The 27172-nt window shown below is 38.6% G+C and overlaps 2 protein-coding genes across 3 annotated transcripts in view; one reads left to right on the plus strand and one right to left on the minus strand.

Annotated features, from left to right (window-relative positions):
• Window positions 1–7480, plus strand: part of LOC133522366 (heme peroxidase 2) — an 85104-nt gene extending 77624 nt beyond the window's left edge. For both annotated transcript variants that reach the window (XM_061857681.1, XM_061857683.1), the window contains 7 exons: window positions 355–597; window positions 1175–1359; window positions 1914–2182; window positions 2565–2714; window positions 3050–3196; window positions 3707–3863; window positions 4909–7480. In XM_061857681.1, the coding sequence (XP_061713665.1) occupies window positions 355–597; window positions 1175–1359; window positions 1914–2182; window positions 2565–2714; window positions 3050–3196; window positions 3707–3863; window positions 4909–5109 (1352 nt within the window). In that variant the 3' untranslated portion in view covers window positions 5110–7480. The remainder of the gene's footprint in view (window positions 1–354; window positions 598–1174; window positions 1360–1913; window positions 2183–2564; window positions 2715–3049; window positions 3197–3706; window positions 3864–4908) is intronic.
• Window positions 6101–27062, minus strand: LOC133522373 (serine-threonine kinase receptor-associated protein). Its single transcript, XM_061857695.1, has 9 exons — window positions 26830–27062; window positions 22926–23060; window positions 21792–21950; window positions 19574–19695; window positions 18359–18440; window positions 13605–13772; window positions 12147–12250; window positions 9738–9848; window positions 6101–7908 (listed from the first exon to the last, which is right to left on the minus strand). Exons 1-8 carry the CDS (start codon window positions 26942–26944, stop codon window positions 9759–9761), a joined length of 975 nt encoding a protein of 324 aa, XP_061713679.1. The 5' UTR covers window positions 26945–27062; the 3' UTR covers window positions 6101–7908; window positions 9738–9758.
• Window positions 27063–27172: the final 110 nt, after the last annotated feature.

Here is a 27172-nt window from a genome sequence, read left to right on the forward strand (position 1 = left end):
TACATTTGAAACCGATCGAAGTATGACAATACGCTTGGTCGCTAATATAGACCCTCATAGCAAGACGCTAAAGAACCTAAACAATTCCAAAATAAAAAATACCGCCAAAACATTTGTTAATGGCTAAGTTACAAGGATTTTGCTGAAAAGTTATCAGATCTAATGTCGTAAACCCAAAAGTTCTATGAAACGCACGTTAGTCGAAAAACTTAACTAACTTAATGTCGCATCTACCCAAAATGAGGTTTGGTCTCCGACAGTCATTTCAAGTCATTTTTCTATCCTGCACAGTCTCTCAAAGAATTCTAAAAGTCCGGTTCAGTCAATGATCCATAAACTGACATTCTCTCACAGGTGACGGTCGAGCATCAGAACAGCCAGGCCTCACCGCCATCCACACGATGTGGCTCCGCGAGCACAACCGCATCTCCGAAGGCCTGAAGGGCGTCAACCCCCACTGGGACGCTGAGCTCATCTTCGAGCACACCAGACGTATTGTCACTGCGGAACTAACGCACATCATCTACAATGAGTTCCTGCCGAGGCTGTTGTCGTGGAACGCTGTCAATCTTTATGGATTAAAGCTGCTGCCTGCTGGTAAATATTGTAATCAGATTTTTAGAAAAAATAATAAAAACGTTCGGTCCTACGGTCGATCGACAATCTGATGAAGAAATTAAATCAAAATGGGAGGCATAGATCCGTACCTAGTACCTACCCTACCTATAGTTTGACTGATACAATACACGACCATACTAAATGTTACTACTGTTTAACCTAAAGCAAGTTTTTGATAAAATATTAGTCATCCCTGTACTAAGGATGAGTACAGCAGTGCAGTGCAATAGTGGAACGATATACTTGGCATTTTTTCTTTGCCCACCTTTCACCATCTAAATGATAAGCAATAAGAATTTTCTTGGTATAGGCCTCTTCTCGTGGATGGAATACTTATACCCCTAACGTAGCCCATTGTACAGTCGCCATCAGATATATCGGAGCAGCCAAGGTGCTCACAAATAACTGAACACGCCTCTATTGCCAAAGCGTTAGAGTGCGTGTTTAGATATTTTTGAGCATCTCGGCCGTTCCGATATAGGTATCTGATGGCGACTGTATCTAGGCTTATTACTTCTATGAACTCCTTACATTGATAAAATTATTCAAATTCCAGGATATTACAAGGAATACTCACCCACCTGCAACCCCGCCATCGTGACGGAGTTCGCCGCGGCGGCGTTCCGCTTCGGCCACTCGCTGCTGAGGCCGCACCTGCCCCGTCTGTCGCCCACGTACCAGCCCATTGAACCTCCGATTTTGCTGCGTGATGGCTTCTTCAGAACCGACATGTTCATGAATGTAAGTTACTGTGGCAGTCCGCCGTTAGTAAAACCAAGTTACGTATTCTGCAATAAACTGTTATGTATGTTTAGGTACCTACAAAGATTCAGTCTGATTTGATCGAATCATAAAGGAACAAAACTTTTCAATCCCTCTAAACCAGTACCAGAATTATAGATAGATAGATAGATAGAATACTCTTTATTCGCACACCTCAGTAAAAATATACAAGAAAAATAAACAATTGATTAAATTTAGAGGCAGACAACAGGCGGTCTTATCGCTAAAAAGCGATCTCTTCCAGACAATCAAAAGACAAAAGTTGTCACTGTCCCTTTTGTAGTTTCTGGTTATGACTTCCTTCGCCCAAAACTGGTCCACCCTAGTTTTCGAGACTAACAAAATTGTGAGCATTTGTGTGTATTCTAAAATTTTGAACTATCGGGTATAGTGCCTATAGAGAGGACAATAAGTGTGTACCATGTCTTTAACCCATCCCTGTACGTTACGGCTATATGTATATTCAAATAATAATCCTCAATTACTTCATTCAAACTAATTTACTCTTACAGCACGCACAAATGGTCGATGAGCTTATGCGCGGTATCGCTTCAACCCCCATGGAAACCCTCGACCAGTTCATCACCGGAGAAGTCACCAACCATCTCTTCGAGGACCGTCGCATTCCCTTCTCGGGTATCGATCTGGTGGCCCTGAACGTCCAGAGAGCGAGAGACCATGGAATACCCAGTTATAATAATTACAGAGCGCTTTGCAATTTGAAGAGAGCAGCTACCTTTGAGGACTTGTCGAGAGAGATTCCTGATGAAGTTATTGCAAGGTTAGAATTTATTTTGGCTTCCTTTTTGTTTCCTAGAAATCCTCAGCTAAGCACGAAAAAAAAACCAAAAAAGAAAGGCTCTCTAACCTAACCAGAAATTCCTTTTACAGTACATATGGTGTTACTTTCCCGCACGTGTGCGGGAATGAGCACTCTCCGCGCATATGTTGAAACTAAAAAGCCATATGTACTGTAAAACGTACGATGTTCGAGTCGTGTCGATTTGAAACACTCACTTCGGTCGTGTTTTAATTTATCACCACTCGTTGCGTATTCACTATTTTCTGCACTTGTATAAGTCACAGCTGTTAGATAAATCTCTATCTAAGATATTATAGGTATATAACAAAACAATACATTTTGTACATTTTTACTTTGACAGACTTAAGAGGATATACCCAACTGTGGACGACATCGACCTGTTCCCTGGAGGCATGAGCGAGCGGCCACTACAAGGAGGTTTAGTAGGCCCTACTTTCGCCTGCATCATCGCCATCCAGTTCAGGCAGCTGAGGAAGTGTGACAGATTCTGGTAAGTTCAAGTTGATGATATAGGTTAGTTGATATAAAGGTAGCACACTATTACAACTCAACAGTCACTCGATTCAAAGTTAAATATTGAAATTTAGCCTTGTGGTATTTCCCACAGAACAATTTTCAAAATGTATGTACCTAATTGTAGTGTACGACGTATGGTCAACGCGTCCACTCATCATATCTTAAGCTGAACCGATAATGAGTTGAGTTGGTGCCGCAGTGGTATGGTGATACAGTCTGCGAAGACCTTTACTTAGATCCACCTTGGTGTACCTATAAAGTGATTGTTATACCATATTTTTCTACAACAATACCTATATAATGTTTCAGGTACGAGAACGACAACAACGCGGCCCGCTTCACCGAACAGCAGCTCTCCGAGATCCGAAAAGTTACGCTCTCAAAGGTTCTCTGCGAGAACTTTGACCAGAACAGCGACATCCAGAGGGCTGCTTTCGACCTACCTAGCAATTTCTTGTAAGTTGGAACTACTGATGTGCAAGTAGCGGACATTTTCCAGAAAGTTGAAGAGGTAGTCGGAAACATCAGGAAGATTCCACAGGAAATAACGGAAACTTGCAATTTTGAAATGAAAAATTTTGATTCCTATACAAAATCATGAGAAGATTCAGAAATTTTCCAGTTGAAAATATTATTTTTTTATTGTATGGACAATGTCATAATTGATTGCTGATTGCAGTTGGCTAGTCCGTCAAACGTGTTTAGCAATTGGCCCTTAGTAGACGCTCGAGCGGGGCGTCCGGCGTGGCATTCATATTAAACAAATGCAAATATATGCAAGTCGCCTCAGTGCACAACTCAAATCCCTTGGACGCTCGACGCAAATGCTGCCCCCGCCGAATGCACCCCTGGTCGCTTGTCACCGAAGCGGTACACTTACAGATAAACAGACAAAAATCCAACAAATAATCTCAATATTATTGATTCTGCGAGCTCGTATATCATATTTTTGTCTTATGTCCGCAGAAACCCTCGCGTGCCTTGCGCGTCACTGCCGAAGGTGGACCTTTCTGCTTGGAGAGAGAGTGCAGCGCAGGGCTGTCTCATCGCGGGCCGGAACGTGCCTGTCGGCGACTCGGCCTTCCCTTCGCCTTGCACGTCCTGCATTTGTACTTCTGAAGGGGTAAGTGAATAGTCTACCCGATATATTTAAGTATGGATAAAATCATCTCAGTATTGTGTCGCAGCGACTTCCCCTTAGTTTTTCACGTCATGTATCTGTGCCTCTGAAAGGTCCATTATAGTCAAGGTATCCATCCTTAGGGTCCATTATATAAGTTACTATTACGGGCTGTGTGAAGTGCCGCAACATGCCTGTCGATAACTCTGCATTTCTTTTATTGTGGACGTTGTGTAGTCTACCTAAAGGATGATTAACGCTAGACCGGGACGGGCCTTCCGGCACTTCAGTTTTCTATGGCAAGCACCACGTGATCACCGATCAGCCGTCATAGAAAATGACGTGTCGGATGCCTCGGCTCGAGCACGGGTCGGTCTAGCGTGAGTTATCCTTAAGGAGATATCCCCGTATAGTACAAGTAGTACCTATACTCATGAAGCTTAGTGCGTTTTCATCGTGAGTTACATGTCCGTTGGAAATTCCGCCTTCAGACCAGAGTATATCGGAGTTGTGTACGCACACTCTACGCATGCGGTGTGCCGCCCTTTATAAGGATCTATATATTACGACGCGCACGTGAATGTCTACGCACGCATCCCGTGTGCACAGGCCTTTCCCTTCGCCTTGCGACTCGCCATATGAGGTGGATTTTTCGGCGTAGAGGAAATTAGCTTATGACTCACCGGGGATCTTGTGGTCTTTCCGTATTTGTGTAGGTATCTCTTGCATTGACACTTATGGCGTATTTTCTCATTTATTGTTCTCTATTGAGACACAGGTATATAGGAAATACCGATTTTTTTTAAAGATTTGCAGCGCATATACAGCTATTACGTCAGCGTTATTAGTTATTCGCAGCTAGCACAGCGGTATAGCTATAATAATATAGATACAAGAGCTTTATCGCAATCGTATAGTTAACACGAATTTTCAGTGAAATCTCAACGAGTTTACGACATTTTCACGTTCAGTTGACTCCATTTCTCGTTTATAACCTGCCCGAATGACCTACACTTAAGACGTGTCACAAGAATGTACATAATTGCAGGCCCAGTGCGCGTCGCTCCGCATCACGGACTGCGCGCAGCTGCTGCGCGAGTGGCCGCGCGAGGCGGTGGCGCGCGACGACGTGTGCGCGGCGCAGTGCGGCGCGGCGGCCGGCCCCGCCCCCGCCCCCGCCGCGCGCGCCCCGAGACGACCCGCGCTCAACTTCAAGTTCCCCGATCTGTCGCCGTTCGTTGCCAAGTGAGGGCAGGCGAAGTGATCGTTCTTTAGACGACTGATAGTTGAAGGTGATTTGACCGAATTGAGAGATCGCTATGTGAGCGATTTCAATATTTTTTTTTTTGACAAAATGCTTTTTTGGTGTCTTCAATGAGAACCTTTAGTTCTATGGATCTAGGTACCTAGTGAGAAAGGAGAACGTCTGTTACGGATGTTTTTTTTTTTTTCAGTATGTCTCGGACATACGAACCAAAATAATTCATAGCAAAACGTGGCGATCCGAAACACCATTTACATTTTTTATATTCGGATTGTAACCAAAAAACAACAAAATTAAGTTCGTCAAATCGCTCACACATAATTTAAAAAATAATATCCTCAATCTGTGTTTCTTTGCGAAATCCGAGCAACAGCGGATTTCCTTTTACATTCAGTTAGCAACAGAAGTAACTAAACGACAATGCTAATCGTGTGCAAGTCGCTAATTATTTTCTCTTACTGACTGTCCTGTCAATAAAATAAAAAAATAAACAGGTCTAGAACAGTGACCGAGTTTCGGTATGTTAAGTGGACCTTTTAATTTTGACACCATAAATGGTCAATACTACGAAAATACATGGCTCAAATATATTGAGTAAAAATCTATCAAAAGGTTGTGTACAAAAAAAATTCCGTTTTGAGTGGCGTTGATGACTAATTTAAATATATTTAAGTGCCGGGAAAATCAATATATGTAGTAATTTATGCAACTGTTACTTAATAATGGGCCTTAAAACACTAGTGTGATTTAATGTGATTGACCGTTTAAATGCCAAATGATAAACGGTTGCATAATAAGTAATTTATCTACGAACATATTAAAAATCATCTTTTGCGTTGTTTTTAAAAGATGTTTTAATTTTTAAATAGCATCGTAGCGGTTTTATGATATGGGCGTAGATAAAAATGAATAAAAATGAGCCCCACTTTTAAATTATAATTTAAATGTAGGGATTAGAAATAAAATACTTTTCCAGTCTATTCCTTCCCTTGTGTATTGTAGACTTGCAGAATTATATACTCCTTGTTTAAGTTTATTACAACAAATAATTAGGTAGTTTAATATGTATAATAAATAGTTGCTATTTATTAGTCTAATTTAGGGTATTGTTAAGATCTGTACATTGTTTAAGACACTTCGTTGCAATGCAATAATGTGGCTTTAACAATTTGTTTCATCAAGTACCAAATTACATTTTTATAATTTTATACCATTGACATACATCTAAGGACGGGCCTTATGGGCAAAGAATGGGGCCAGTACAGCGGTGTCACGCACACGAATTCGAGACAATCGTGCAGTCTAACGCCGTAACGCGATTGGTTGATGAGTTCGCATCACGCGCGCGATTGGTCGGAACTAGTTTCGTTAGACTGCCCGATTGGCTCGAAGAGTGACACCACTGAACTAGCACTATTCTTAGTGCCCATAAGGGCTGTCATTAAATATGTCAATGTTTTATACTCTTTCGAATTAAATTTCTTTTTAATTATAATTAAGCATTTACGGCCATCGTTAGCTTTAATTTTGATGTGGCGAAAACAAAATTAGGTTAAGTATTGACATAATAAATACACCCAGTTGTTCTGAAAATACAAATTGACATGCACTTAATGTTAAATGTTACCAAGTGGTACAGATTCACAAGAGCTGGAACGAACGGAATGAATGACTGAATGAAAATATCTATGTGTATCAATTCATTAACCAATAAAATGGCGGGTCTGACTGTATACCGATATAGATGTCACTCATTTAATGAAAGTTTCGTGCATTCCATTCATGCCAACGTTCGTGAAATGAGTCAGTTGTGCAAGTTCCCAAAAAGTTATAAAATTTCTCGGAACTTCCAGAGAAAGTTTCATTTTGGATATGGAAAATTTCGATACCCATACAAAAATACGAGGTTCCCGAAATTTTTCCATGTGGAAATTTTGCAATTTTGGAAACTTGCAGTCGTCAGTAACCGAGTATAAAAACCAATAGTTACCTTAAACTTGTTTAATTTACCGATATGTGCTGTTCTAGTTGTATAAGTTATTAAAACAGTTTTCAACATTTGTCACTGCCCAAAGGCCTGTTCACACCGGCTGCGTGTGCGTGCGTTAAAACTTTGGAGCCGTACACGCACACGTCACGTAATCGGTGTGCCGTCTCTCATAAGAAGCTGTATAATACAACGCGCACATGCACGTCTACGCACACGCATCCGATATGCACAGGCCATAAATGTACTTGTATAAATTATTGTAAAAAAACATTGGCCGAAATCAAGGTGTAAAATAGTTATAAATAGCTATAGGAACACAAATCTCATCTAGTGACAAAACAAGTAAACGAATATTTTGTTTAAAAATGTTGTTTTATTAAACTATCATTTCTAAACGCAAATATAAAAGCTTATTATGTACATCACTTCATTTTGTTGCATATCAAGTCTATTTAGTTTCCTTCTTTTTACAATAAATACATTGCGTTTGAGTATATAAAAAAAAAAAGTGTTGAAAAAAGGGACAACACAAAAAGTCTGATATTTTGTAAATATAGTCTTGATTCGGGCTAAGGGTTAGTTGCACAAACCACGATTGAGGGACTGATCAACGCCACAAGTTCCCGAAATTTCCGTACGTATATTTGACGAACGTTTTAACGGAGACAGGCGGTTTGGTGCAACGGACCCTGAAGCCAGCCCCCTCGAAACGTAACTGTAACGCTTGCCTGTGACAACGCCGAGCGATAACACCAGGCACAATTTTGTTTGCTCTCTCACTGCCTCTCAAAATCCTGTGAACAAATAAATTAATCTTTTAAAAAACACTAGAAAACCATGCTCTTATAAATGCACGTAAAAACCAAAAAATAGGTCTGTTATAACCTTGAAACCTGATCGTGTTCAAAGTCCATTACGTGACCTTTCTCACAAGTGAAACACGACTATGATACGATATTCCATCATGGAATGCCAGTGGCTATCTTCTGGCTTCATCATCAGACCTTGAAACCTAACCGTGGTCAAAGTTCATTACAAGACTTTTCCAAAACAAATCCAAAACACCGCTATGATACGATGTTCTATCATGAAGTTCCAGTTCATATCTTCCGGCTCCATCATCAGATCAGTTCGACAGTACCATAATTATTATTGTATTGTCATCAGAACTACATACAGCTGCCAATTTTCATAAAGGATCGTAGATCCTTGGAAGATGGTTAAATTAGTTACCTTAGATTCCATTACATAGTTAGTTACATACAGGTCGACCTAAAAATGCATGTTATTTGAAAGTATTTCAAGATTGTAAATCATTATCAATATCGTAAACCATAGAGTAACTTATACATACTGTGCCTTAGACTGTTTTTTGACAAGTTTCACAGATAATAAAATATGACATTGATGCATCAAGGCGGTTTGTTTACAAAGGGCCTACCGGAAAACGCGAAAATCTAAATTTAGTTATCTTGCCTCTTCATCGCTCGAATACGCAAGAGTGATAGAGGTTAGATAACGAGATTTCGTTTTTCTTGTCTCGCGGTACAGCCTCACATTGTGATGGATTGTGGTAGTGGCGCCCCCTACGCAGAGTTTCTCGTAATATTCCCTATTACTCCACAGGGAACTTAACTAAAGCGAAAAATATCCTAAAGAAAATTCATTATTCCTATTCCTACCATTCGCCATTACGTAAACAAGGAACTTTAAAGTGTTATTTCGCGATATTGCATCTGATTGTGTTATATGATCTCTCAATGGAACATTTTGCCAAAGGTATCCTATAAATTATGTATGTATTTATATCCTTTGTCTTTCTGGCACCTTGTACATTTTGCTGCATTTGTTACCCTCTTTTCACTCTCTCCTCTCATCTACTCAAAGGTTAACTGGAAGAGATCCCTCAAAGGGATAAGTTCGCCTTTTTACTTCTTACTAATTGTATGTTACTTTTAATATGTATTTTTGTACAATAAAGAGTTTACTACTACTATACTAGACCTAACTGCATTCTGCGTGTTTTAACACTGTTATAATTCTTATTTTATGCAACAGGTACATAATAAGGGTTGTTAAAATTCAAGGACCGAAGTTACAAAACGAAACGGAATGAGTTTTGTGAAGACAGGCCCGAGAATTTAGAAGCAGAAGACAGCAGCAAATACCTAAAATTATTAATAAAATCAAAGTAAATATTGGTTTGTAGATCTAGAAGTCAGAATAAAAGAAAACAACAGCTGCATCTGGGGGAACGGTAGCGCCCCCGCCAAGACGAGCCAAGCGAAGCGCAAGGGCACTACCTACCTTTTCTCGAAGCGCTTCATCGTTTTTTAACCCTCATAACTTGGGTTTGGATTATCCCATAAACATAATTCTCGGGATATGATATCAATAGTGGAACTATTAAAAATAAAAAGTTTCAATTGCATAGCTCTACTTTACAATTTATTGATATCTTAAAAACCCCGATTTCGTCTCTCACTCATTCACTGATGATCATCAAAACTCTTAGGGTACTTCATGAAGTCCTAGAAAGCTGAAATTTGGTATGTAAGCTAGTATTAGTACACAAACAACAAAAAAATGATAAAACTTGCGACTTTTAGTTTTAGTCGGTTACCTGCAGACATGTGTCCGTGTGTCAGTTGGCGGCGACCTCCTTGAAGCCGTTGGTGATGGGCGCCGTCTCGTTGCTGCGCCGCCACAGCCCGTACACGCGCCCGGGCACGCCCTGACACCCAAAAATATTAAAAAAACATTAATTTTAGTCTACAATACAATACAAATCCTCTTTACAGTACATATGATGCTACAATATAGCACTAGTGCGAAAGTTAGCATTTTACGTTACTGTGTCGAACATTTAAAGGGCCATATGTACTGTAAAACGTTGTACGATACATGTGCGAATAGGTAATTCGCAACTCGTGTCGATTTACAACGCTCCCTTTGGTCGTGTTTTAATTTATCGCCACTCGTTTCGAATTTCCTATTTTTCGCACTTGTATCGTAATGTACTATTATTGCACAACCTCACAATAACAGTTACAGAGAGACATACATAATACATGAAAACAGTGGTGACAACAGGCGGTTTTATCGCTAAAGAGCGATTTCTACCAGACAACCTTTTGGTAGTGGAGAAGCGATAATATTAATTTAACTATTTAGGAGGTGCAAAAAACTAGATTGGATTGGACTTCATAGCTCTAAAGAAAAAACTTATAAATACTAAATCTAGAACAATATAACAATACTTATATATAGGTACATACTACTTAAATATACAGCAAACTAATAGGGATTCCTTAAATTCTATTAAAAAAAATTGTAGCAACTATATAAAGATAGTTTATTATTCGTTTGATGACCGGTTTAGCCTAGTGGGTAGTGACCCTGCCTACGAAGCCGATGGTCCCGGGTTCAAATCCTGGTAAGGGCATTTATTCGTGTGATGAGCATGGATATTTGTTCCTGAGTCATGGGTGTTTTCTATGTATTTAAGTATTTATAATATTTATATTGTATATATATCGTTGTCTAAGTACCCTCAACACAAGCCTTATTGAGCTTACTGTGGGACTAAGTCAATTTGTGTAATAATGTCCGTATAATATTTATTTATTTATTCAAGTAGGCATATTTATTTATACAATGCGCTTATGAACGTCAAATAAAGCTACACCGGCTCTAACCCTGCACCTCTGACCCGAGATTTAAATCTCCCCTCAAATGGAGTAGGGTATCCCAATATGGACCGGCAAGAAACTCGGCGGGACACATCTTTTCAAAACATTATACACTATATTACACAATATAAATAAAAAAAGCAATATTGCGCCGAAAAAATCGCAATTCCTTTGTTTTCCATACATCGAAAAGGTTTCTATTTTGCTTGCCATTTTGTTAGGAATGTTTAGTCAGTAAAGTGCGATTGTCAGACTTTGACTATCATTTTGTTAGGAACGTTTAGTCAGTAAAGTGCGACTGTCAGACTTTGACTATCATTTTGTTAGGAACGTTTAGTCAGTAAAGTGCGATTGTCAGACTTTGACTATCATTTTGTTAGGAACGTTTAGTCAGTAAAGTGCGATTGTCAGACTTTGACTATCATTTTGTTAGGAACGTTTAGTCAGTAAAGTGCGATTGTCAGACTTTGACTATCATTTTGTTCGGAACGTTTAGTCAGTAAAGTGCGATTGTCAGACTTTGACTATCATTTTGTTCGGAACGTTTAGTCAGTAAAGTGCGATTGTCAGACTTTGACTATCATTTTGTTCGGAACATTTAGTCAGTAAAGTGCGAATTGCAGACTTTGACTATCATTTTGTTAGCAATGTTTAGTCAGTAAAGTGCGATTGTCAGACTTTGACTATCATTTTTGACTTTTGTATTGCGTTAATGAAATGAAATATAATAGCAGTACATAAGAGAATGTAAATTAAGGGAAAACTATAACTGTAGATCAATAATATTGTATTTTTTATATAATTATTCTGCATTACTTGATATTGTTTCAAAATTAACTGTAACTGTTTCTTTCTTTAAATAAATATAAATAGTATGTCCCTAGCCATTGGACAAAGACTAAATTTACATATGCATTAGGGTATTTAGAACCAGTGTACAAAGTATCATAACAACCGGTGTAGCGGTGGCCATTTTTTACTTTGGAGCAGCCTGTATGTGTTAGTAGCTCCTAAGGTAATATCCTAAAGAATAGTATGGAATCTTTTTCGACCTTTTTGATTATCTTTTTATTTATGACACTAATAAAGTTTCTGACTTTTGAAAAATGTCATCATTATCACATATTTCTAACAAATTGTCAAAAACACTGCCAAAGATTAACACAGTGTATTTCTTTTTGTTGTCGATTATTGCAAATAACTTTTGTTCGAAAAAAAATATATTTTATTTTTTGTTCTAATTTAACAAAATAGTAACGTCACAGCATTCCTGAGAAGTAACCCTACGTGGGATTTTAGGGTTTGTCCAATGGCTAAGTCCTGTATAAATATGGCCGTACCTGCCACAGTCGCACGGTGCCGTCCTCGGAGCCCGTGGCGTACAGCTCGCCGTCCGGCGACCACCGCACGCAGTGCACGGGACCGAAATGTCCTTTGTTACACTCTGAAACAGCCATCAAAGAAACATTAAAATTAATCATTTCAACAACTCGAGACATCAGCAATTCAGAATCCGAAAAGTTATAGTATAAATAAATAAATAATAAATAAATAAATAAATATTATAGGACATTATTACACAAATTGACTAAGTCCCACAGTAAGCTCAATAAGACCGAAGCGCTGGTGGCCTAGCGGTAAGAGCGTGCGACTTGCAATCCGGAGGTCGCGGGTTCAAACCCCGGCTCGTACCAATGAGTTTTTCGGAACTTATGTACGAAATATCATTCGATATTTACCAGTCGCTTTTCGGTGAAGGAAAACATCGTGAGGAAACCGGACTAATCCCAACAAGGCCTAGTTTACCCTCTGGGTTGGAAGGTCAGATGGCAGTCGCTTTCGTAAAAACTAGTGCCTACGCCAAATCTTGGGATTAGTTGTCAAGCGGACCCCAGGCTCCCATGAGCCGTGGCAAAATGCCGGGACAACGCAAGGAAGAAGAAGAGACAACGATATATATAATATATAAATATTTATAAATACTTAAATACATAGAAAACACCCATGACTCAGGAACAAATATCCATGCTCATCACACGAATAAATGCCCTTACCAGGATTTGAACCCGGGACCATCGGCTTCATAGGCAGGGTCACTACCCACGAGGCCAGACCGGTCGTCAAAAATATAAACTTCGATAGTGGCGACATTTTTATGAAATTACTTTTTCGGTCTCGGACCCTAATCTGTTAAACAAAAGGTATAGTTTCCTTTATGCAGCGAGTACTTCTGCTACTGCTAACACGCCGTCACCGTAACCGGGAACAAGCCGTTTAAAAACCAATTTTACCATCCTATTTATATGGTTCAAACTCATGAAACAGACCGTTCCGAGATACGAGTAACAAATTTTGTTATGCCGAAAAATAATGCTCTGTTAGTTTTGCGACCCACGTGGCTGATTGAGTTTCGAACAAACTATTACATAAATTGTAACCCTAATACTATGACGACAGGTTTTGGCCTAGTGGGTAGTGACCCTGCCTACGAAGCTGATGGTCCCGGGCTCAACTCCTGGTAAGGGCATTTATTCGTGTGATGAGCATGGATATTTATATTTATATTATATATATCATTGTTTAAGCAATACCCTCAACGCAAGTCTTATTGAGCTTACTGTGGGACTTAGCCAATGTGTGTAATAATGTCCCATAATATTTATTTATTTATGACGCTTGCGACTATGACAATGCTTAAATTTTATAGTGTTAAGTAGTATTTTTGTCCCGCAAATCGAGTTCTTAAAATTGAAGTGTTAACCTGCTAACTAAATACGCATCCTATATAGTATAGCTACCTAATTCAGTGCCCGTGTTGTAGTCGAACTTGTAGACTTTGAGGTCCTCGCCGCCGCACACGAAGGTGGCCCGCGAGGGGGCCAAGGACGCAGAGTAGCACTTGGTCGGGACGGCCACTTCGCGCATCTTGCGCATCGTGTCCGTTGAGTAGAATGACACGTTAGTACCTGTTGGTATAAACCAGAGTAAATCACATATTATATGCGTCGCATATTGGCCGTACGGTGAGGACGGCAGGGGCCGTGGTCGAGTTGGCGGGAGAAATATCAGGTCCTTGCGGTTTATTTATATTTCATCACGCTTGCTCGAATAAGTTCTTATTTCATGCAGGTGTACTGAAGGACAAAGGCCTATTTTGTTCCCACGGGAGTTATGTATTGTGAAAAAAGTTATAGCTTTTTTATTTTAATATGTCACTTATTTATACAAACCAAGTAGCATGAATGAGTTACTTTTAAAACATTGACGATTATGATTTAATATTTTTGTTTATGTTTAAAATACCCGCCAACCAACTGGACTAGAACCATCTCCAAGGACATGACGGAGCTAGGCCTAACGCCAGCAATGACTAAAGATCGCAACAAGTGGCGATCATGTATCAGGAGGGCCGACCCCAAATAGGGAATGCGCCAGGAGAATGATGTTTATGTTTAAAATGAAATAATTTCCTTGATTTAACAGCCGTTTAATATATTTTTACATAATTTTCAATCGTGGCTGAATGCCGAATAGGTCTGTGCCCTCGATGCTAACCTGTCAAGAAATTACAAAATGGCGGACGAATGTTTTATATGTCACCGTATTAAGAATTATTTCGTTTAAAATTTAGTTTTTTCTTCGCAAGTGTGATGAAAAACATTGTGTGTAACTCCGGAGGTAAGAATATTGCAAACTCGGGTCTTTAATTAATCACCCTCGTATCCAAGATTTCACTTACCCCCCTCGTTGCACAATGTACGAGTACTATGTCCCGCTTGCTGTAGAAACCGCCGGGTGCTGGTGTGCCGAGGCCAAGGCCTTTTTCGAGGAAGTGGGGAGACGCATGCGAGGGAGAGGTTTGGATCCTCGCTCAGGGACCTTCCTGATGCAAAGGTTATCCAAAGCCGTTCGTTTTGCGTCGGGGAGGGGGTCGCGGAGTGACTTTCTAGTCTCTTCTTCTTTTTCCTCGCGTTGTCCCGGCATTTTGCCACGGCTCATGGGAGCCTGGGGTCCGCTTGACAACTAATCCCAAGATTTGGCGTAGACACTAGTTTTTACGGAAGCGACTGCCATCTGACCTTCCAACCCAGAGGGTAAACTAGGCCTTGTGGATTAGTCCGGTTTCCTCACGATGTTTTCGTTCACCGAAAAGCGACTGGTAAATATCAAATGATATTTCGTACATACGTTCCGAAAAACTCATTGGTACGAGCCGGGGTTTGAACCCGCGACCTCCGGATTGCAAGTCGCACGATCTTGCCGCTAGGCCACCAGTGCTTCTAGTGTAGTGTATTATTTAGATTAGGTTAGTAGTAAGTATTTTAAGACGTTAATTTACAAGAGTAAATTATTAGAACGATGGTTAGAAAATTAAGTTGTGTTTTCATTATTGTCCTCTGAGTTGACTAGAAACAATTTGAATTCAACATCGACTATGAGACGATAACCTCCAGCGTCCCATGGTCCTAATACTAGTACAAATTATCTCCAATGAAAATTGTATCATTATTAAATGTAAGTTGCTTTTGTTTTGTTTCGTTCGATTGTAAAATGAAACAAACTCATTGGCCAATTTTTCTTGTGCTGCTAAACACCGTACGTAAAATAAAAATGTGATTCTCCAATATAATAAAAAATATCAACATTAGATGCTGTGATGTGCGTACTAAAACGTTAAAAGTTTATTTCAAGAAATATTATAGTCCTAAATTTTATCGTTGGTACTTTTTTGAATAGCCTTCAGTTACCGTTCAGTACATATCTTATTGATACGATTCTGACAAGCTCAACTCAGTGAAACTTAGTTGTTTTCTCTCTCAAACCCAACAATCAATATAACAATATATAAAATCTTATAAAAACGAAGAAGGATAAATAAGAGTACATTGTTTGCAAAGATTATGTCAAAAAAAAACAATCGGCCTCGTTGACAGCTCAGTTTATAATCCAATCAAAAACGGGTTAGGTTGCATAATAATCCCTCGTATACGCGAAACCTTGCACACGACACAAGTTCACGGATTTCTATATAGGTAAACGAATTAAACCTGGTAAGACCTAGGAAACGAAATCACTATTACCGCCCGGCCACGATATTACGCGACCGGCGGCAGCGGCGGCGACCGGCAGTAAATCGCAAAAACCATAACCCGACGACGAATGAAAAGTGGACATTAAGGGATAACCTTAAGGTTATCCCTACCGACTAGCACCCGGGTACGTCCTTAAACTACGTCCACAAGAGAGGTATGGGCATTGTGAATGTCATCTTGCTTTGTGTGGTAGGGCACAGCATAGCGGATGTCATTCCAGATCTAGAGCAGAGCCCAACTGGGGAAGTACCTCCACCTTACAGAAAACCGCAGCCAAATAACACTAGACCCTACTCATAGTGTTGTGTTCCTGCCGGTGAGTAAGGTTGCCAGAGCTCAACGAAGGGGGGAGGGGTGTTAGGGTCGGCAACGCGCATGTAACTACTATGGAGTTGCAGGTGTACATAGGCTACGGAGACTGCTTACAATCAGGCGGGCCGTATGCTTGTTTGCCACCAACGTAGTATAAAAAAAAATAGCAGGAGGCGTATTTGGACTTTATACTCGTAATAGACCGCGAGCCAGGAAAAGATTTCCATGATCAATCGCCTCCCAGGCGAGAACTCGTATAGTGGTTAACAGCTATGTATGATGAACCCCCGTTGGTGGATTGAGGAATGGCAGCCAGCGAAACACGTAAAATAACGAAATTTTTGTCATCGCCTCCCGTTTGATACTTTGTCAGATGTTCAGATGCTATTGTTAATTTTAAAAAATCGTTAGCAGGTTGTATCGCTTAGGTAAGAACGTCAGCTGGTCGCATGAACATGTAAAAAATAAGCGCTTTACCTTATTATGATAGTAATAAAAAAAAAGAAACTTTGCATGTAGCACTCCGTCAGGCGTTCCAAATAAACGATTACGCAATTTACACATTACTCATACTTTGCGGACATAAAGTGGTAAGGCGCGTATTTTTTACGTTCATGTTATCAACTGACGATCTTTTCAACGTGATACAGTCAGCATCAAAAGTAGCGGATCAAACAAGGTTTCAAAAGTATCTACCATTCTGAAACAGCTTAACAAAATGTGGTGGTTCTATATGCAAAAAAATTAAGACGTTAAAAGATATACTTTTGAATGTAAATTTTAGAGATTTATCTATATTTGGAAAAGTTATCCGGAATATCAGATACTTTTGGTGCGTTGTTTCATCCGCTACTATTGATGCTGACTGTACAACCGGCTGACTGTTTTTTTTTTTAATTCATGTTAGCATCTAAACTATTATCTGACAAAGTAACAGCCGGGAGGCGATGACTGACGATATACACCATGTTTTTATTGAATTCCGTTAACTTCGAGGTATTGGTAAATACGTTTAAGGAAACTCCATGACATAGTTGTTTTCCAAAAAAAAATATTTTTAAAATATTTTTTTTTGTTATATAAAGTAATTAAATGTTGCATATAGCGTTGTTGTTGCACGGGCATTACATTTATCTCATTCAAACAATTGAAAATTGTGACATGTCAATGTCATTTTGAACATCGATCGTCCGAGATAGTACCTACGTTTAGTAGCAAATATATTAACCCGTACTAAACACTAATCAATATGTGAACGGGGCCTAAGATAAGTGTACACACTCGTAAGGGCTTTATAAGATAAAAATAAAATAATGATTATCTCCGAAATGGAGTTACTTAGAATACCGCGCGGTGTCTTTGAGAAAGGTACTTAATTTAAGCTCAGGAATGCACCCTTGAAATTAACGCAAATCAAGAAAAACACGGTGTATGCTCCTGGCCCGCGGTCTATAAGCTTGCTTTGTTATTGATATGACACAAACTTGTCAAAAATGCATTGTGCATCTTGTTTTTACAAGCTTTTACTTAACTTGCCCTCTTAATATGTTAGTGTGGGACAAATCTCGAAAACTAAATTTGACCTACTTCCCGATTTCCGATTGAGCTGAAATTTTGCGTACATGTGTAAATCACAATGTAATATTTTGATGACATGGAGCTGATCTGATGATGGAGACAGGTGGCCATGGAAGCTCTGTGATAAAACAACGTATTTAGGGTTGTTAGAATTGTCGAGATGAGTATTAGTTGCCTGTGGATATAGAACAGGGATCGGAACCGGTTTTTTGGAAAAACTTTGAAATAAACATATATTTCGGTTTATTTTATACTCCAAATATAGGACTCGGTTGTGTTTTTAGATAACGACTTCGTATTATTAGATTGCCCAATTAGAAATGAAATAATTAACAAAGAACGAAAAAATACCGTTTTCGTTCCCATACAAAAAATACCGGTTTCTGATCCCTGATATAGAAAAGTACAATCAACGATAAAAACTTGTACCAAACATGAAATTTTTGGCAATACTTATTGTTGCGTGTAATTTTAGATGTATCTAATCTGAATTCCGGTCCAGGTCGCCATGTTTCATTATACTTATATAGTAAATATTTATATAAATAAAATATGTAACAATAACTCACCGTGTGCTACTGTTAAAATAGCGCCATCCCTTGAGAGTTCTAAACTATTCGGAATTGAAGTAAACTCGATTTTGTTCACCTCCTGAAACAAGTCCACTCATTAGCGAAAGACAATTTTACTCTAAAAAATAATACACTACAAACTTCTTGAACTGTTAAGTTTAAGACGGCAGTCATCCTGATGACGTCATCACTCGGGATCTGTTGCGAGACTGTCTGAAGTTCCAGTACGGTCACGTCTGAAAATATTGATAAGGACAAAGTGGCAAAAATATGTATACACTACTCTAATATATGGGCCATAAGGTCATGTATACATATTTTTGGCACTTCGATCGTGTCGATGTTTTCAGACGTGACTGTACACAACAACATGTTTATTTACTCTTATTTGTTTGTGTACCACGGTCTCGGTGTGAAATTAACAATGTACCTACCTAATTGTATAATGCTCTAAACGATCCTACCTACCTACCTTCATTGCTGCGCATCAGGGTTTCATGTGTCATTTGTGTACCTACCTATACTTCTAAGTACTTGGAATACCTGTAATGTACATGTGAAATGCGATAATAGTATTTTATGCAACAGTTGTATAAGAAGGGTCAAAAAAGGCGAGTGGCGTGAGTACAATGTGAGCCGGAGCCGAAGGCGTAGGCGAACATTGTAAAGGAATACGCCACGAGCATTTTTTGACCTACTTATACAACGTTGCATATAATATTTTTCCTACGAGTCAACAAAAATAAATCTTAATTTAGGTAAACAAATTACAGCAAAAGTATATAGCCAAGACGCGCGAGCATACCTTGTTACGCACCCGGCCCGCCCCGGGCCGCGGCCGGCCGGTCGGCGACACCTCGTAACTCATGAGGCCCTGGTACTTGCTACTTGCTAAATTAAATTTTTGGACATTTTTTTCTCAATTGTGCCTGTGTAATAGAGTTGGTAATGTAACGTATCCCACCTGGCCAGACGTCCGGTCTAGGCACACATGAATCACAGCTTGCTTACTGTGTGTTGAGCTTCGGACTCTATCGCCTGTGTAATAGGGTCATCACCTGGCCAGTCGTCCTGTCCCAGACCCGCATAGTGAGGTCTTCGCTGGCGCCCGCGATGGGGTAGTTGTGGAGGAAAACGGCGGATACTGCTGGTGTGGGCGCTGAATTGTAAACTTTATGTCTTGTGTAATAAGGTTAGTAATGTAAGTCTCACCTGGCCAGACGTCCTGTCCCACACGCGCATAGTGAGGTCGTCGCTGACGCTGACGATCCGAGAGTTGTGGAGGAACACGGCGTGGCGGATACTGCTGGTGTGGGCGCTGAATTTTTCCACGGCTGGAAATAAACAGTTGTCTAAATTTCTATTAAGTTATTAGTTTTAAGTACTTAGTGCAAATTATGTAGACACAAATTTGAAAACCGAAGTAGCAACCGAACTCACAATCCTTAATTAACTATTTTGCCTAAGAATATTCGTCCTAATGCTCAAATGCTTCATTTATTTGACGTAATGTAACAATCCTAAAATCCATTAATCCTAAATATTCTTGTTATACCTATCAACCATCCATTTGAAACGTTAGTTTTCATAATAAATTTTGTCCTAAAATTTCTTGCCATACCTAGTCATTTTGTCCTAATGCGGCGAAAAATCCAACACCCCGACGAAAAATCATAGGGCCCCCAGAAATAGGTCAAAAAACTTTAAGGTGCCAATAGACTTGAGCATTCTGGCACTTGTAATGAGCATTCTGGCGAATAGAAGAATCTACTAGCGTTCGTCGAACAATTCTGCATGAATTATTTATATTTTAATACTTATATACTTGCTTTGACATTTAATTATTTATTTCTAGAAATTAATGTAAATTATAATTTATAATTTTAAGTCCTAAATTGTACACCCTAGCAGGGTATCATGTACCTACTTGACTATATTTAAGACCAAAATGTACAAATGAACATGATTCAATGGAATAAATGATATGATATGATATGAATTCGCCGAATCTGCTTAAAAACTGCGAATGCTCGATGCTCTGCTCAAGTCAATGCTCAAATCTATCAGCACATTTAGGAATCCCGATAAGATCTCCTAAGATCGTGTTAGCGCTTAGCAACCATATGACCCATACAATTAAACTTTCAAATTTGCAAGTGCACCTGCACTTTACTTTATATATTTTAAACTGCGATTAAATGAATACTAACCACAGTTTGGCACCTGCATGCACATAGGAATTCTGACTCACACCAGAACCTTGACGTAACAATACAATACCTAGTAAATACTTGACCATAAACGCGATGCTTTCGGCAAGGACTCTGATTCAATTAGAATTTGTTGTGAAATCAACAAGGAAAACCGCGTTTTCCCTGTATCTGTGTGATCAATATCGACACAATTATGATGGATGCCTAATCTGGTCACAAAGAGAGCAGCGATATGCTCTCGGTGTCGGTTACAAGCAATCAATTTATATTGCAAGTGAGGAGAGATTCATATTATAAATAGCAAATCGAATTTGAAATAGAGGTGGATTGTCAAAGAAAACTTTGTAGTCATGGTAAATTTACCTGCCATCTTTCGACACAAGATTAAAACTTTTAGAACGCAAAAAAACGCCATTCTACTTTGATCTTTATTCTTTAACTGATATGTGTTAAATTTATTAAATATCAAAACCACCTAATATATGAAAGATCAAAGGCCAAAGGTACAACCTTAAGCCGATGCCCGGTAAGATGACGCCACTTTTTGATATTTAACAAATTTAACACATATCAGTGAAAGAATAAGGATCAAAGTAAAATGGCGTTCTAAAAGTTTTAATCATGTGTCAAAAGATGGCAGTAAATTTACTGTGGCTACAAAATTTTCCTTGACAATCCACCTCTGTTTCAAATTATCTTTTTAAATAGGTAGTATTGAAAATGGGGTACTTACCATGTATATTTGTATTGGCGAGTTCCCGATATTTCGGCACAGTTGCACATGCCATTTCCACGGAGTAACAGCGTGCTGCGAGCTTAATTGTGATTTACCCATACTTTGTCACTGCTACTAACCTTCGCATTCTTTCTGGGAACTCGATCACATTTATGCCTTCATCACACGTACCAAGTACAGTGGCGAGACAGCAAAAATAGGACTCGGCCGAGAGAGTAAGGCTTTTCGTGACGAGTCAGTTCACTTTCGAAAGATTCGTCAGTATGTGGATGAATGACAAAAAGAAAAAAAAAACATTGCGCACCTGTCGACTGGCGAGCGAGTTGACGCGGGGTATGCTGACAGGAGTGCTGGGGTGACTCGCTCGTCATTTTGCTGGGCCGAGTGCTCGTCACAAAGTACACACGAACCGAGTATCGCCACTGTACTCAGTACGTTTGATCAAGTCACTTTCAGAGAATTATACTGTAGAGGTACTCACGGCCAGCCTCAGGCTTGTTAAGATCGAACACTCGGATGAGTTTTTCGTTGCTCGCAGTGAGAAGCAGTGAGTCGTCTGCATTAAAATTCACGCTCTTCACTATGTGGTCGTGGTCAAACGTATGAACTACTTCGCCGTAACGCGCGTCCCAGAGTTTCGCTGAAAAGAAAAAAAATATTGTCAAAACACACTAACCACCAATTATGACCGATATTGTCACTGGAAAGAGCGGGCGAGTTTGAGATTCTCTGGATAAAAAATATCACATGTCTTATAGAACAAGATTTACTCTACGCGTCACCCATAAATATTGTTACAAAAATATTTAAAATCTAATAGGATCGAAACTGTGAAAAATAAGTGCGTGTTTACTAGACGCGTTGGTCCTTCATTAACCCTTTTCCAGACCGCACCAATCTACAAGGTTTCCTCAAAAAATCCAGCCAATTTTCCAATTAATCCAGCTTTGATTCACACTTTTCCCGAAAGTGCAATTTAATTTGAACCTTAAATCGCAACGTTAAAGTTGAAATTCTAATTAACGAAAGGGATGATAATATTGAATAATCTTAGGCCTCACCAAATATCACCAAGGGGGGAGGGGGGGCAAAAAGTAGCCGAAAAAACCTCGCGTGATTTGTGCACAAGCCCTAACCACAAACCACAATTGACGGGCAGCAGACAATGTAACTTCATATGCTTGGCATAGTTACAATAATATTTAGCGAATGCTTTAACGGGTGGCAAGAGTTCTGCAACCATCCCTAAATCATGGTAATATAGCTGACGAAATATAATTTGTATCAATTAAATAAACGGAACTTTTCTTCGACACAAATCGTATTCACTTTGAAATTCATGTTTCTTTACATAATTCTTTTTTTATTATTAATAGTCTACGTAACTGGGATCAAGATTGTTTAGCTCAAGTATACTTTAAGCAAAATCGGCTGCTAATTGTTTTATTACCCTATTATAAAACAGCCATTAGCGATAACATTCATCACTACAAATAATATTTCTTCGACTATACAGCCGCGAGTTCGAGTCCTGCCCGTCGCGGTATTTTTTTTATATTTTATTCTGATCAACACAAAATTGATTGAGTACAAACTAATTTGGAATCCTTCATACCTGAGAAGTCAGCAGCGCCGCTGGCCGCCAAGTTAGCGTTTTGAGTTAGAGCTACGCCCCAAACAGCTCCTTTGTGGCCCTCGAAGGTGCCAATCCAGTCGCCCGTCTCACCTTGCCGCAACATGGGCTTGCCATCTATAATGGAATTCATAATTGTAGTATCAGAGACATGAATTGAGATAGACATTACATTGCAAAGCGGGAGCGTTTGTATATTCATATCCAGAAACGAGTGAAATGACAGCAGTTTGAAAGAATCTTTTTTGATTAATTTAGCTTATGAAATGCAAGTCTTCTAATTCTTCTGGGAATGCTAGGAATTTAAAAATATGATATAAAAGGCTTCCTAGAGTTATATAAACAAAAGCAACTTTTATTTATACCAACTGCAACTGCTTTCTACCGCTGAGAGTATCGCTGGTGCGCTCTCAGGTGACTGACGTAGCCAATCTTAGCAGCGAATGTGCGGCCACAATCGCTGCAGGTCAGCACCCCTCCGACGTAATTATATGTTATGGCCCTAAGACCACCTATGATACTGTAAAATGTTGTAAGATATATGTGCGAACAAGCAATTCGCAACTCGTGTCGATTTAAAACACTCCCTTCTGTCGTGTTTTATTTTTATCCCTACTCATTGCGACAAATTTTCGCACTTTCGTAATGTACTATTGACCAAAAACATATGAAATGTGAGTTCTATAGCATAACATTAGCCACATGGCACATGATTTAGTTTATCAGAATGTTTTATTGAGGTAATATATGTCTTTGACTATTACTTACAATACATTATTTATAGACATTGACTTTGAAATAAGTTGTCCATAAATGGACCGGTATAATCAAGCTTAACTATGGAAATGCTGTAGCAAGTGCCAAGGTACGTAAAAGCACTATGTTTACAAGATGGGGGCAATAAATAAGTTGTTGACTGCACTTAAAATAAATTATAATAAAGGTTATCGGGAAGGGATTGCTTTTTAGCAATAAGACAACCTGTTGTTTACAAGATAGGTATAAGTAGGGTATAGGTATTCGCGGGCTTGGTTTCAACTCGACGTCCTATTTCGCGCCTATTTTGCGTGGTGGGTTGTTTACAAGATATTGTATAACTTCTTCTTCAGTTGGTCCCTCAATGCTGAGGATCGTGACATCATATCCGCCTGTTGAAGACCAGGTTCCTCCATAGGCTTTTATTCCTCACCAAGCGCATGGCCCTCATGCAGTTTTAATTGAGTTGCAGTGATTTGAGCACACCATCTAGTAGGAGGAGGGCTCTGAGATCTGATGCCTTCAACTTCCGTCATAATAACTCATTATATATCAAACATAAGGAGCACAAATAACACGTCCATATATATATTTCTATATATATGAAGAAATCTGTTATTTTTGATTATTTTCGTATTCCATTCTTCTTCGTCATACTCATTGTTAAGCATGCGCTTGTCTTAGGACGTGCACATTTGTCGCTGGCCCAGATGTGACTAAAGGCAAAGGCTTCAAATTTAGAATGTGTATAACATATGAGTTATAATAAACCATTATTTATTATATATATTTTGACGACCGGTTTGGCCTAGTGGGTAGTGACCCTGCCTACGAAACTGATGGTCCCGGGTTCAAATCCTGGTAAGGGCATGTATTTGTGTGATGAGCATGGATATTTGTTCCTGAGTCATGGGTGTTTTCTATGTATTTAAGTATTTATATATTATATAATTATATCGTTGTCTAAGTACCCTCAACACAAGCCTTATTGAGCTTACTGTGGGACTTAGTCAATTTGTGTAATAATGTCTTATAATATTTATTTATTTATTTATTTATATTGGTTGTTTACCTCTACTTACAATGCTGTATTCTCTTTTTATAATTTTCTTTTATTGAGGCATGCATTAGAGAACAATTTTATCTGTATTATTATTTTACATGAAATAAATCAGTAGAATATCATTGGATAAAAGTTGATGCAGTATTTTTTTTTGACACGGTGTGTATTTGGGTCAAAATTCTTTTTGTTGTCTTGTTGAAGCTATGAACAACAGTCACTTACGAAATGCTACTCTTTTAATTCTATGGAGAGACCGAAAACAAACTTTGTAGCATTCTCATGAGTTTTAAAAACAGCATTCATAAGTGACACTGGTAAAATGTTCTGTCTTAATACCTATGGGTATTGTAATGGGCATACCTTTATATATTTTTATTATACAACACAAGAAAAGAAATTGACATAATGACAGTGCACTGTCAATACATTTATGAGAATATTCTGTATGTCCATAAACATATTACCAATTGTAGGAAAAATCATGCCATTAATTATATTAATACTATAAATAAATATAAGCTTGCAGTGCTCTTCACTCAGCTCCATAAAATTAAAAATGATTCATGGGTAATTGTGCAAGATTTTATAATAAACTTCCAAAGTATATTACTGAATTGTCAATTTATAACTTTAAGAATTATGTAAAGCATAAACTTATTTCTAAAGCTTAATATACCATACAAGACTACAGGAATGATAAAACAATGTGGGATTAATTGTGATTTGAAATGATTAATTGTTTATTAATCATTTCAAATCACATAGAGTCAAACCAAGATTAGTTGGCACCGATTTTGATAGCCCAGACGGTGCACGGGTTACTTGAAACGTCAAACTTATCTTGTTACGACTCTATTGCACTTTCCTATCTTTTTTTTTCTTCTTTTACATTTAGAATTTATTCTAGAAACGTTCTAGACTAGTATTTTTTAAACAATTTTTTTTTATGTATGATGATCTTTTGAGAAATTCTTAGTATTAAATTTGATCTGTATAATAATTAAATAATATTATGGAATAATATTAACATCAATAAATTGCTCTGATAATTAGCTTAAGATGATTATAAGTAATACTGTATTACTATTCATAAGTGCTTGTTGCTAGGCCTACATGAATAAAGTATATTTGAACTTTTGAACTCTCAAGCCTTATTGAGCTTACTGTGAGGCCAGGTCAATTTAAGTGTTAAATTGTCCTATAATATTTATTTATTATGCTCAGGGGGGAAAGATTAATTTGAAAAAATGGATTCATAAGTACCAAATTAATTAAAAACCAATAAAGGTTTGGTTTCAAAGATACATCTAAAAAATATAATCAAAGCAAATACAGCCCAAGAAGTTTATTGGTTAATTTATGAAAACGTATTTAAAATATACTGGACATGATTCTTTTCTAACATTTCTATAAATGGTAAACAAACATACAAACTCAAGTCTATATAAGGAAACATAATCTCAAATGAAGGTTGCTCTATTCTCATCTAAGATCACTTTATCACAAGGAGATAATAGAGGTGTACATGACAAACAATACCTATAATTACAATTAATGTTGCAACAAAACTGTTTTCTTAATTAAAGTTATCTGTTTTCTCAGGTGTTGAGGTACAAACATTAATGTCAAGATCTTATTGGAGCCTTGGACAAGTACAAGGTGACCCAGAGCAAGTGAAATGTTAACATGTAAAACAGAAAAGCAATTTTATTCGGACAGTGACATACTACGAGCACAAAGACCTATAACTTAAAAGTCATGTCAACATCGTGAACAAAAAGCACGCGACGTCAAGGCGAGCGGCTGCGAGACACATACGAGCGGATACTCAAGGCGCTTCCTGCACGCCCGGAAAGAGAAGGCCATCACACACCTAGAATGCATGCCGGCCAAGCGGACCGGTCGACGAAAACAAGAAAAGTGAAGGCCTTTCCAATACATCTTAACCTAACATCTGTCGCGATCAATTCCAAACAAACACAACCCAAACACATTTGCAGGTCTTCCACCCACGACTAGGCCAAGGCGAAAGGGCACGCAAGTGCAAAGCAGTCGTTTATAACTCACCTTTGCAGGCAGAAATCAGGTAATACCCATCCTTGGTAACGTCACTAAAGTCCAAATGCACCACTGGTCTAGTATGGCCACCACATGTAAGAGGAACTTGCTTAAATGTTGTCATTATAATTAATTTTGTTTGTTGTACTTTTGTAAAATAAAACTAATATCTTTGTTAACTAAAATTAACCTAATGAGTCTGATCGAACTGAATGTTGACAACCGACTGACGGAAAAGTGCAACGCAGTGTTGCTATACTTGCAATAAGAGAGGCCATAGTTAGAAATGAAAAATAAAAGTATACTAAACAATGAAACGGCCTAAAAGCCTCTATCCTACTTTTGTCATCGC

Source organism: Cydia pomonella, chromosome 10 (assembly GCF_033807575.1).
Source record: "Cydia pomonella isolate Wapato2018A chromosome 10, ilCydPomo1, whole genome shotgun sequence".
In the NCBI taxonomy this organism is placed as follows: domain Eukaryota; kingdom Metazoa; phylum Arthropoda; class Insecta; order Lepidoptera; family Tortricidae; genus Cydia; species Cydia pomonella.

Bases quoted from the DNA above. Each gene is read 5' to 3' on its own strand.
- LOC133522373 (XM_061857695.1), bottom strand. From the start codon at position 26,944: ATGACAACATTTAAGCAAGTTCCTCTTACATGTGGTGGCCATACTAGA. The intron at 18,441-19,573 runs GTGAGACTTACA...GACTTGTTTCAG, and splicing joins GGGACAGGACGTCTGGCCAG to GAGGTGAACAAAATCGAGTT. The intron at 13,773-18,358 runs GTGAGTTATTGT...TTATACCAACAG, and splicing joins TATTTTAACAGTAGCACACG to GTACTAACGTGTCATTCTAC.